General features: G+C 36.5%; 1 protein-coding gene and 1 long non-coding RNA gene across 4 annotated transcripts in view; one reads left to right on the top strand and one right to left on the bottom strand.

Moving 5' to 3' along the window:
- The window catches only part of LOC138923657 (uncharacterized), a 31,071-nt gene extending 21,171 nt beyond the window's left edge, over positions 1 to 9,900 (top strand). For both annotated transcript variants that reach the window (XR_011437586.1, XR_011437587.1), the window contains exon 3: positions 9,379 to 9,900. This is a non-coding gene — a long non-coding RNA (uncharacterized lncRNA). The remainder of the gene's footprint in view (positions 1 to 9,378) is intronic.
- The window catches only part of LRRC66 (leucine rich repeat containing 66), a 30,062-nt gene extending 18,016 nt beyond the window's left edge, over positions 1 to 12,046 (bottom strand). The window contains exons 1-2 of one of the 2 annotated variants that reach the window (XM_023638101.2): positions 11,879 to 12,046; positions 8,591 to 9,091 (exon numbers count right to left, since the gene is read on the bottom strand). In XM_023638101.2, the coding sequence (XP_023493869.2) occupies positions 8,591 to 9,086 (496 nt within the window). In that variant the 5' untranslated portion in view covers positions 9,087 to 9,091; positions 11,879 to 12,046. Of the gene's footprint in view, positions 1 to 8,590; positions 9,092 to 9,358; positions 9,458 to 11,878 lie in introns of those variants that run through there. The other variant, XM_005608779.4, reaches the window with a different exon arrangement.
- Positions 12,047 to 12,171: the final 125 nt, after the last annotated feature.

Raw genomic sequence — 12,171 nt, 5'->3', positions numbered from 1 at the left:
CTAAATATGTGCAAGACATGTCTAGTGAAAACTACAGGACATTGTTGAAACTGGAGACCTCAATAAAAGGAGAGATGTACTGTGTTCATGTATCAGAAGACCAACTATTGTTAAAATGTCAGTTTTCCCCAAATTGATCTATAGATTCAACACAGACCCAATAGAAATTCCAGCAGGATTTTCAGTAGAAATTGACAAGCTGACTCTAAAATTCATATGTAAATGAAAACAACCTAGTATAGTCAAAATAACTTTGAAAAAGAAGAAGGTGGAGGACTTACATTGTCTGACTTTATTACAAAGCTAGAGAAATCAACATACTGTTGTATTGGTGTCAAACTAGACAAAGAGATCATTGGAAGAGAATAGGTTCAGAAATAGTCCCACTCATATTGATCTTTGACACGAGTGAAAAGCAATTCAGCGGAGAAAGAATCTTTTCAACAAATGGTCCTGGGACAATTGCACATCTTTAAAACTTCTATATGTTACTCACAACACACACAAAAATGAAGTCAATGGATAATAAACCTAAATGTAAAACCTAAGTTTAAAACTAAATGTATTTAGATCATAAATCTAAAATGTAAAATGTAAAAAAAAGTAAAGTTAGAAAACTTCCAGAAGAAATTAGAGGAGAAAAATCTTGGTGATTTTCGGATAGGCAAAGACTTTTTAGATATGACAATAAAACATGATCTGTACACTAACAAATTGGTGAATTGCACTTCATAAAAATTAAAAACTTCTGCTCTTTGAAAGATGTCATTAAGGTAAGGAATACCAAAGCCACAGATTGGGAGAAAATATCTGCAAATCACATATCAGTTAAAGGACTTGTATACAGGATATATAAAGAAGTCTCAAAACTCAATAATTTTTTAAAAATTTAAAAATTGGCCAAAGATTTGTACATATCACCAAAGATATAGAGATGGCAAATAAGCACATAGAAAGATGTTCAATATCATTAGTTATTAGGGAAATTCAAATTAAAACCACAATGATATACCACTATACATCCGTTGTATGCCTAAAATTAAAAAGATTGACCATACTTGGTGTGGGTAAGGATGTAGGACAACTGAACTTCTTCTACAGTGCTGGTGGGAATTTCAAATGTTACAATGACTTTGCAAAGCATTTTGGCGATTTCTTCAAAAGTTAAACATATACTTAACATCCAACTCAGCCATTCTATTCCTACATTATTTACCCAAGAGAAATGAAAGCATACGTTGCCACAAAGACTTTGTTTCATCATTCTTTTAACGTCAATGGGAACAGTAGTGAAGATCCCTCTTTCATCTCTGTATTGGCAATTTGTGTCTTCTCTTTTCTTGGTTAGTTTGGCTGAGGAATTATCAATTTTATCTTTTCAAAGAACCAGATTTTGGGTTTGTGGAGTTTCTCTATGTTTTCCTGTTTTAAATTTCAAGGATTCTACTGTAATTTTTATTATTTCTTTTCTTCTACTTGCTTTAGGCTTCCAAGCTCATCTTCTTAAATTTCCTACGGTTGAAGCTTATGTTATTGATTTTAGATTTTTCTTCTTTCCTACTGTATTCTTTTAATGCCATAAATTTTCCTCTAACCGTTGCTTTTGCTGCATCCCACAAATTTTAATAAGTTGCATTTTCATTTTAATTTAGCTCAAAATATTTTAAAATTCCTCTTGAGACTTCTTCTTTGATACATGCGTTATTTAGTTTCCAAAGATTTGAGGAGTTTGCAGCTTTCTGTTATCGATTTCTACTTTAATTCTGTTGTAATCTGAGAACATACTTTGTATGATTTCTATTCTTTCAAGTTTGTTAAGATGTATTTTATGGCCCAGAATGTGGCCTATCTTGGTAAATGTTTCATGTAAGCTTGAGAAAAACGTGTATTCTTCTGTTGTTGGAGGGAGTATTCTATACCTGTCAATTAGATCAAGTTGATTGATAGTGCTATTCAGCTACATCCTTATTGATTACCCGCCTGCTTGATCTGTCAATTGACAGGGGGATGTTGGTGTCTCCAACTATAATAGTGGATTTGTTTATTTCTCTTTTCAGGTCTGTCAGCTTCTCCCTCACATATTTTAATGCTCTGTTGTTAGGTGCATTCATGTTTAGAATTATTATGTCTTCTTCAAAAATTGACCCTTTTATCATTATGTAGTATCCTTCCTTATCCCACATAATTTTCCTTATTCTGAAGTTTGCTTTGTCTGAAATTAATACAGCTACTACACCTTTCTCTCGGCTAGTGTTTATCTAGTGGTTTATCTTTCTCCACCCTTTTAACTAGCAGCTTTATTCGTAACAGCCAAAAAAGATAGTCTACGTGTCCATTGACAGGTAAATGCCAAGTAGAAATCCACACAATGGAATTCTACTTGGCAATAAAAAGGAATGAACTATTAATACATACAACAACATGGAAGAATTTCAAAATGATTATGCTGAATAAAAGAAGCTACACCAAAAATAAAAGGAGGTATTGTATAATTGCATTTATGTAAAATGATAGAAAATGCAAACAAATCTATAGTGACAGAAAGGAGATCAGTGGTTACTTGGGCAGGGGAGTGGGGATGGGTGGGAAAGACAGATTACAAAGGGGGATGAGGAAACTTTTGGGGGTAATGGATAGTTCATAATCTTGCCAATGGTGATGGTCTCATGGGTCAGTGTGGTTCAGAGAGTCAGAGGACAGATCAGAGTGTGCTCAGAACATGGAGGAGCAGGGGACTCCAACATTGTACACACCTATAGAAGTATGAACAGCGGTAACAAGATTGTTGATGAAAATTCTGAACTTCATAGAAACTCTGAACATTTGCAGAAAGAGAATGAAAATCACCTTCAGTTTACCCATTGTACTTGAAATCAAGGAAATGACCATTATGGCAAAGACTGGGATGGGAAACAGAATTAGAGACTCAGGATGATCCAACGGCTAACAGGATACTAACCTTTTTTGAGCACCTGTTACATACCAGGAACTGTGAGAGATGTTTTGCATATATCATCACTCTGTGCGTTCCAGTTTTACAAACACTATCTCTAATCCTCACATCAACCCTGAATATATCATGATCTCTTGTTAAACATAAGGACCAGGAGGCTTTTATAGGTTAAGTGACTTCCTTGAGGGCAATAAACAAGTGAGTAGAGTAACATAAAAGTTCTAAGAGTATAGAAGGAGAAGTATAAGAGTAAATAAGAGGACTGGGACCAGAACATGCCCAAGCATGGGGGAGGTTTTGAATGCACAGAGTTACAAGGGTATCCTATTATTCGACTCCCTTCATAATATCAAGCTAAGGCCCTCAAGAACAAGGTAGACTTCTTCTGCAGATGGGCAGTAAGACTGTTAAGTTCAGTTACTCTGCCCACATGAAGATTTTCCCTCTACCTCCAGTTTTAGAGAGTTGATTTTATTAAGAGAACTGGTGGAGTGCTACAAGACTTTGTTTGTTTAGGGTCTCTCAGGATAAGTTGGGAAATTTGAGTAAACTCTTCCATGAGACTTGGCTGCATTTCTCAATGGGGGAAAATGTGTTCTTCTAAAAATTTTGCATGGTAAATCAATGTTGAGGGGGTACTCAGGTGAGTGAAAGAGGTCAGGAGGTGCATTAACAGCTGGGGTTTGGACATCAGAGGGTAGATTCCATGTCTCCAGAGAGGAGAGTTGAATGTTGGGAGGAAAATATGGAGGCATTTTTGTGGAGACGGAATTAGTTATTGAACTGCTTTCTGATGATCACATAGGCCACGGGAGGCAGGAATTTGATTAGCTTTTGCATTTAAGCGGCCAGAGGCAGTTTTATTATTTCCAAGAAATTATCTCAGTGTCTATTACAATAAACCCACAGAGGGTATGCCCAGACATTACACGACCTTAGAAATATTCCTTTGGACTATGAACTTCTTAAATGCTCTCCTAAGTGTGATGACCTGATAACATAAGTGATATTCAAGGGTTATGGCTTTAAGTTCAAAGAGTATTAAGAATTGGTTGGGGTTGGCCTGGTGGCACAGTGGTTAAGTTTGCATGTTCCGCTTCAGTGGCCCGGGGTTTGCCCATTTGGATCCCGGGTGCAGACATGACACCGGTTGGCAAGCCATGCTGTGGTAGGTGTCCCACACAGAAAGTAGAGGAAGATGGGCATGGATGTTAGCTCAGGGCCAGTCTTCCTCAGCAAAAAGAGGAGGATTGGCAGCAGATGTTAACTCAGGGCTAATCTTCCTCAAAAAAAAAAAAAAGCTAACTTAAAAAAAAAGAATTGGAATAGAGTCTGGAATGGTCTTAGATAAGATATTTGATTCATAAGGTCAGCCCTTAATGTTGTCAAATTTATACAGGTGAGCCAAAGACCTTGCCCTCTTAGCTTAGTGACAGACATTCACTTTGTTATTTTAGAAGCTGAATTGGCTTTGAGAACACTGGTTATTGGTATTTCCATAATCCAGTAGCAATCAGGATGAAATGTTCAATTCCCTACGAGTGAAAAGAATACATTTGTTTTTACAATATATCGATTATGTTCTCCTTACTTCACCAGTTTCAAAAGTCAGGTATTATTTCATCTTGTTTCTAACAAATTTATCTCTTGGGTTCTGGAATTTAGTGTGTTAATGTCAGGCTGTCACATCTGGCCTGTCACCCTAACTGGAATCCCAACAAAATGTTGGTCCTGAGATATTTCCAGGTACTCTGTGAGCACTCCGAAAATACTGCTTGATGAGGGTGGGATAGTCTAACTGGAGACCCATCCCATTGCTTTACATTTTTTAAAACTGATTTTTCTCTTATTAACGTTGCACTACAAAAGCATGGGAGGAAAGAGGAATGATTGTTAAGGTTAAATTCATGGCTAGCTTCTGTTTTGTAAATTGCATTGGCTGGCACCTCCTCTGGGTGTTTCCCCAATATGGAGCTCATTGGTGACGTCACAGCTGATTCTGAAGACAGGGGATCAGCTGTCTTTGGGTTAGTCAATGTGATATTTCACCCTTACCAAAAGTGGGCTTTCCTGAGTGAACGCAACTGTTTGTTGGCTCTGTAAACTGTCACCATTTTAAGACATGTGGGATGTGATTTATAAAGGCAGACTTGTGCTACAAGGCCAGTTGCTTGGTGGCTGCTTTCTGAAATATCTCTAATTTATTACTATTTTAGATGAGAATAAACACCTGTATAAACAGTTAGACACAACTGATTCTCTGTTCGTGAATTATAGTGGGCTCGGAGTCTCATCTACTGTAACAGTTATTCAACATTTTAAAAGATAACTTGAGATTCAGACAAAAGCAAATTTATTTGTTTCTAACTAGACTGCTATTCTCAATTTGTGCCAAGAGAATAATAATAATGAATATTTGCAAACTACTTTACAAGCTTACAAAGTACTTTTCATATATTTTAATAGCTACCATTTATTATGCCAAATACTGTGTTAAGAAGTGAGGCTCCTGAGGTACATTTTTCCTTTAATCCTCACAACAATTCTATGAGTCAATATTACATTACCCAGATGTTACCTTTAAAGAGGCTTAGAATAAAGGAATCAAAAGAACAAAGGAAAGGTCAGAGATAGCCTGACACTCCAGGCAGCACCCTTCTCTTCCCAGCTTCCTCCCTCCAAAGTGGGATTTCAAAGTCAGAGTTACCCAGTCACAGAGTCATAAAAGGGGAAGGCATGTTAAAGGAGACTCAGCTTAGTAAAAATGGAAATGTATGATGATTACAGGAGAATAATTCAAATCACAAAATGCTATGGATAAAAGAACTCGGAGTTATATCCAATTCCATTGGACTTCCATCACCTATCCGTTTCATCCATCTCTCTATGGTTTCATTTGCTAGAATTCGAATAGAATTTCAGATACAAGATTTGCTCATTTCACTTCCTTTTTTTTTTTTTTTCTCCTTTGCAAGTTTAACATTTCTCCTGATATTTTGGGAGGCAGAAGTTTAACTTGGAAAAGGAAAGTGGGGCTATATCTACATTTTATAGGGATATTTGGTCCTCAAATGGAATTGCAGTTGCCCTAATCTCCAATTAGCTCTGGGGAATTCATCTGTCTTAAGGAGATATGCTCAGCATTTCTCTATTTGCTCTTGTGGTGGGATAGTATTTTGACATTGAATATTTTACTTCTATTTTCCTCGTTCCCTTTTTCTCCATTCAAGCTGAAAGTAGGCTCTGTGTTGATTGTCCCGGGGGAGGCATATTGCAAGGCAGAAAGCAGAGGAGTCTACTAGTCTTTCTGGCTTTTGTTTCCAAAGGCCTAAATCTTTAGAGGAAAGGAATTTCTAGAACTAGACACAGGGTTTTGAAGAAACAAAAAGGGGCAAGAATTTTCTCCAAACTGAAAAGACTGAAAAGAAATATTCTCTGGCTAGCAGGGGTAAGGGATACAAACACACACACACACACACACACAGACTTTGATGCTTTGTCAGGGTATATGATTCTAGCGCTGTGGTACTAATCTGGGAAGAGTTAGAGGAGAGTCCATGAAAGATTGATTGAAAGTACCCCTACACCCCACTCACAACTGACCCTAGTAGAATGGGTGCTCAGAAGCAGAAATGATGTTGAGTTATAGACAATAGAAGGTTAGATCTCTAGTACACTTGAATTTGTGGGTTGAGATTCACCCCTACCATACTAGTTAAAAATATGTTATATCATATGGATATGTGTAGCTATAATGATGTTCATTAAAGAATTATAGCAAACAAAATGGAAATAATCTAAATGTTGTTTGATTAAGCCAATCATAATATATGTATATATGAAAACTATTCAAGTATTTAAAACATTATTTATGAGATTGCTTAATTATATAAAGATGTTCAAAATAGTCTGTTATGAAAACATATTATGAAGTAGTGTGGAAAGTATGATCCAATTTTGGAAGAAATATATACATAGGCATAAAGAATAAACTTGGAGAATATATATATTACATGGGGGACCTTTTTCTTTTTTGCTTTTTCTCCCCAATCCCCCCAGTACATAGTTATATATTTTAGTTGTGGGTCCTTCTAGTTGTGGCATGTGGGACACCGCCTCAACATGGCCTGATGAGCGGCGCCATGTCCGCGCCTAGTATCCGAACCAGTGAAACCCTGGGCCGCCAAAGCAGAGCGCACGAACTTAACTGCCACGGGCCGGCCCCCTACCTGAGGGACTATAATTTTTCCTTTAGATTTTTCTTTAATTCCTAATGTTCTACAAATAACAGGTACTCCTTTTATAATAAGAACAATACCATAAAAATTATAAAATCCAATTAGTTTACACTCTACCCTGAAAATACTACACACTGCTTTTATGGAAAAGGTCAGGGAGAGAAGACTTCTCTCCTTCTCACACAATTCTGCTAATATGGTGACTGGGATAGTCATTCCTTCACCTGCCAGTCTATTATTGTCAAAATGATGCTTAAAACAAGACCAGAAGCTGGAGAAAGAGCAAAAAAATAAAAATGTGAAAGAACTGGAAAATGAGAAAAACTAAATATACATAATTTGGGATGGAGAAAAATGACAATATCCTTACACTTTCTTTTTTAGCATAGTGTCTTACATAAAGTACTTAGCAAATAGTGACCAAGACTAAAAACAAACAAAGAAAGGAAATTGTCTAGCACTCCTGAATATAAGAAGGGCAAAGGAAGCTCTGGCTTATGAACCTGATACATTTTCTAAATAAAACATTGGTGGGGGCCAACCCCGTGGCTGAGAGGTTAAGTTCACATACTCGGCTTCGGCAGCCCAGGGTTTCACCGGTTCGGATCTTGGGCGTGGACATGGCACCACTCATTAGGCCATGCTAATGAGAAAAAGCAGAAAAAAAAAAAAAGACTGGCAACAGTTTTTAGCTCAGGTGCCAATTTTTAAAACAAATAAATAAAAAATAAATAAATAAAACATTGGGGATTAGTTAAGGAACTCCAACATTTAGATTATTGAATGTCAGAATGAATGAGAATTTATTATAATAGGAGGATATGTGGAAGATCCTGTTAGAAACCAGGATAAGGAATTCTGATTTTGACTTGATAAGAAGAAAGTTTACATACTAATATATAATATTAGCATAGTATTTCTAGTCTACATTTGGAGGACAACTAGATAAGTAGATGCAAAATGTATTCTAAGAAAACAGAAACCATAAATACATTAACATTTAATATGAATTGTGTTACATATTAAAAGTATCTGAATTAGTTATTTCTTAGTGCTTTTCTATACTTAGTAACAAATATATGATAAAAGTGGGTAATTTAAAATCATGCATTATTATTTAGCACTTAAATACGTCCTAGAGTCTATCAACAAATCCATGTAACATTAATGTAACTGATAGTAATGGGAGATTAAATTGCATTGACTATAAATTCCACATATTATAACTTCAAATTCCATTAAGAAACTCCTTTTATTATATTGCCCTCATCAAATTGTTTTACTTTCAGCTGTTTTCTTGAAACTGAAAACAAACATGGAATTCTTACTGACATTAAACATTAACTCTCCACATGCTCATTGTTTCTTGGTCTAGTCCATCTTTTAAAATCGTACTTACCCTTGGGAATGTCACTGAGTTTATTTCTTTGAAGAATTAGCAACTTTAGAAATGGAAGCCCATTTCTGAAGCCGCCTCTGTGCCGTTTCACCCATGAGGACCTAAGACTGGGTAGATCCAATGAGATGGAGCAGATGGCATTGTTGCTCAGGTTTAATGTTTCCAAAGCATGGACAGGAGCAAGAGGGCTTAAGGTTATTTTTGATATGAGGTTGTTACTGAGGTCCAGATGTTTTATATTCCATTCTTCTTTTTTTGTGTGAGACTGTAAGAGAGCCTTAAAGAAACTGGAACTTGCATCCACTGTAGCTGCTGTCTGTGATATGTCCACAGGTATCTCATGCTTTTGAGTAAAAGAACAGTTTGTCAGAAGATATCCATTCCACTGGCATTTAGAATTGAATAAAATATTACTTTTTCTTGATGAGTTTGTCATTGTTTGAGTAACATAAAGACCTACAACTATGGTAACGATTCGGAAACACGGGTTTTTCATAATGCCTGGAGAAAGGAAAATGAATTGACTTATTCAAAATAACATGTAAAAACAACAGCAAATAAGCAGAAAATTTAATTTTCAATTTAAGATTTAGGAAAGTTATCTTGCCTTGATTGCCAATTTAAGTAAATGTTTTATTTCTTAGAATTTAGGACATCAAAATGTAGCTACCAAAATGGTATAGCTACAGTATAAAATTACATCTATATCGTATTTTAAAGGAAGAACTCGTCTCATTTTTCAGAAAATACATATTCACTTGGCCTCACCTCTGTGTCTGCTTTTCCAGGATCATTCGCCCAGCAGTCTGCTTTGGAGTGAGGCAAACCTACCAAGATTAGATTAAAGACTTCTCTGCTTCCTTGTTGGTCATGAGTACTGAGCAAAGTCTATTCTGCTTATCTACAACACCCTAATCAGCCGTGTGATTCATTACGTGAATGACAGGCCATCCAGTTACACTAAACTGTGGAACTGTATGGGTGAAAAGTTCAACTCACAAGAGACTTAATTTTTTTAAAAGACTAGAAGAACTACAAGCTTTGTCTTTGTGACTTTTCAAATCCTTTTGAAATCATTTAGATATATACAACATAAAAGGGGTTATAAAAAGGATGCTCTGCCTCAGAACCATGAAGATGTAAAAAGATACAGAGACATCAAGTATCTTTTTCAGAAAGATTCTTGAGAAACAATTCAAAGTTTCAAAACAAATATCTACAAATCACAATGGCTAAATGTATACAAAAAAACTTTTTTTTAAGAAAAATAAATGGATAATTTTTGTGATTTAATTAAACTAAATTCCATTAAAAAAACCAGTGTGTGTACATTATTCAGTAGATAGATTTACAACAAATCATCCCTCCATTCTGTTCTAACGGCACCAGTCTAGTTCTCATCTGAAATCCTAGTTAACCTGGCTGAACTATTTTTCCTGCCACTGCCTCCTGATTTTCCTTTTTCTTGATTCATCCTACAAGATTCCAAAGGGTTGTTTCCCCACAGTACTGTTTTCCTCATGTCATTCCCTCATTCAAAATCCTCTAAGGGCTCCTTAGTGCCTGTAGTCCACATCCCTCAGGTTGGCATTCAAGGCTTTGAAAGCTAACCTCATGAACTTGTCTGATAAGTACATGTGGAGCAACCACAAGATGTGGCTTGTGCACAGCAGTACCTATGCACATCTCATGCTAAAATTAGCTCTTAGCTCATTCCCAATTCCAAGCTCAATGCCTTTTCCTCTCCTCAGTCCAAATCCTACATATCCTTCCAGACCCATCTCAAATCCTATGGCTTGAAGACCCTTTTTCCTGCTTTAGCCTCTATTTTGTCTTTATGTTTTCAGAAATCTTTCAGGAGATATTTATTGAGTGAGTGAATGAATGTGCATTAGTAACATTCAGTTTGACAGAATATCAATACTATCCTGTGTTGCTATTGCTTTATGTCTGTTTTACACTCCCCAAAAGATAAGCTTCAGAAGGGCCATGTTTTCCATGCAAGATAAATTTACATATATATACTTTGTCCCCATGTTTTATATTTTTAATAGTCTGCAGTCTGTCACAGGGCTATGCTCTGTTTGGACGAATGAATGCACAGAGTGAATGAAACTTACCATGTAACTTTTTAAACTCAGGTTTCATACAAGGTCAATTCTCCCATATTTTGAAGGGCATCTAAATTCAGGTACACGTGCCTGTGAACTGCAAAGGTGCCCTTGCAGCATGGAGGAGTGATTTATTTTTGTAGTGTGCCTCTTATGCAATACCAGACATTGAATTAATTTGTACAGTCAGACAGATATTTGTTTCTATACAGTCATGTGTTGCATAATGAGGTCTTGGTTAATGACAGACCACACATATAATGGTGATCCCATAAGATTAGTACCGTAGAGCCTAGGTGTGTCATGGGCCATACCATCCAGGTTTGTTTAAATATACCATATGATGTCCGCACAATGACAAAATGACCTAACAATGCATTTCTCAGAATGCATCCCCATCGTTAAGTGATGCATGGATTGTATTCAAAGCTGCAATCATTAAATATACAATTGTATACCACGCTAATGTAACAATATCAGCAATGTCATAGCCCTGTGACAAATTGCAGACTATTAAAAATATAAAACATGGGGGGAAAATATATATCACATGGAAAACATGGCCTTTACCCTCTGGTAGTTTACAATCTTTTGGGGAGTTTAAAACAGACACAGATTGATTCAGATACCATTCACAGGTACATTACTTTGCAGTATTGAAGAGAAACATGGTTGAAAAATACTTAAGAGGACATAAGTTAAAGATTTTCACTGACCTGGTTCTTTCTAAGTTAAAGAGATTTATACATTAACTAATAGATTTGAGTTCAAAACAGCTAGATAAGTATAATCTTACATTTTAAAGTGAAAAGTAGTAATTTGTAGAGAAAAATTATACGTACCACATATAAACTTATATGTATTAGGTAAGAAACCCTCAAGAACTCCAGAAACATTTTCTGAGGAAACTGGAAACAATTAGGTAACATGCAAATCTTTAAATGGACATATTCAAGCTGAAGTATGAGGAAGCACTTAGAAATATTGGGAGTGAGCATACGTGTCAGAGAATAAGAGAGCTAGGGAGAAGGCAGTAGAAAAAGCCGAAAGGAAATAAAGAGTCCATTCTTATATAAAAGAAAGAGAAGTTAAAACAACCAGAAGAAAAAAAGCAGAAGAGGCTCTTTTTGATCAGATGTGAAAAGAACACAACAGTCACACTGTTTCTGAGGCATACCTTCAAATCCTTAGATAGTTTTCAAATGGGTCTCTATCTGGATCAAGCCAGGTGGGCATTTGAGAGCTGAGCTTTTGAGGCTCCACCCATGTGCCCATGGAGCATGTGCTGTGGTAAACCTTCAACCCTTTCCTCTCCGGGCTCTGGCCTCTTGCCTCAGTGACAGCCCTGGGACAAGGAGGGAAGAGCCACTGGAGAGAGGCCTCCTGCAGTGCACAGAGATTAGGACCATCCAGACCCGGACTGCACCACTTCTGACTTTGAACTCCAGCATTCCAGAGAGATCACTTAAA

The sequence above is a fragment of the Equus caballus genome, chromosome 3, assembly GCF_041296265.1.
Source record: "Equus caballus isolate H_3958 breed thoroughbred chromosome 3, TB-T2T, whole genome shotgun sequence".
Taxonomy (NCBI): domain Eukaryota; kingdom Metazoa; phylum Chordata; class Mammalia; order Perissodactyla; family Equidae; genus Equus; species Equus caballus.
Note: the sequence above shows the minus strand (reverse complement) of the source record. Positions and strands in the feature narration are given on the sequence as shown.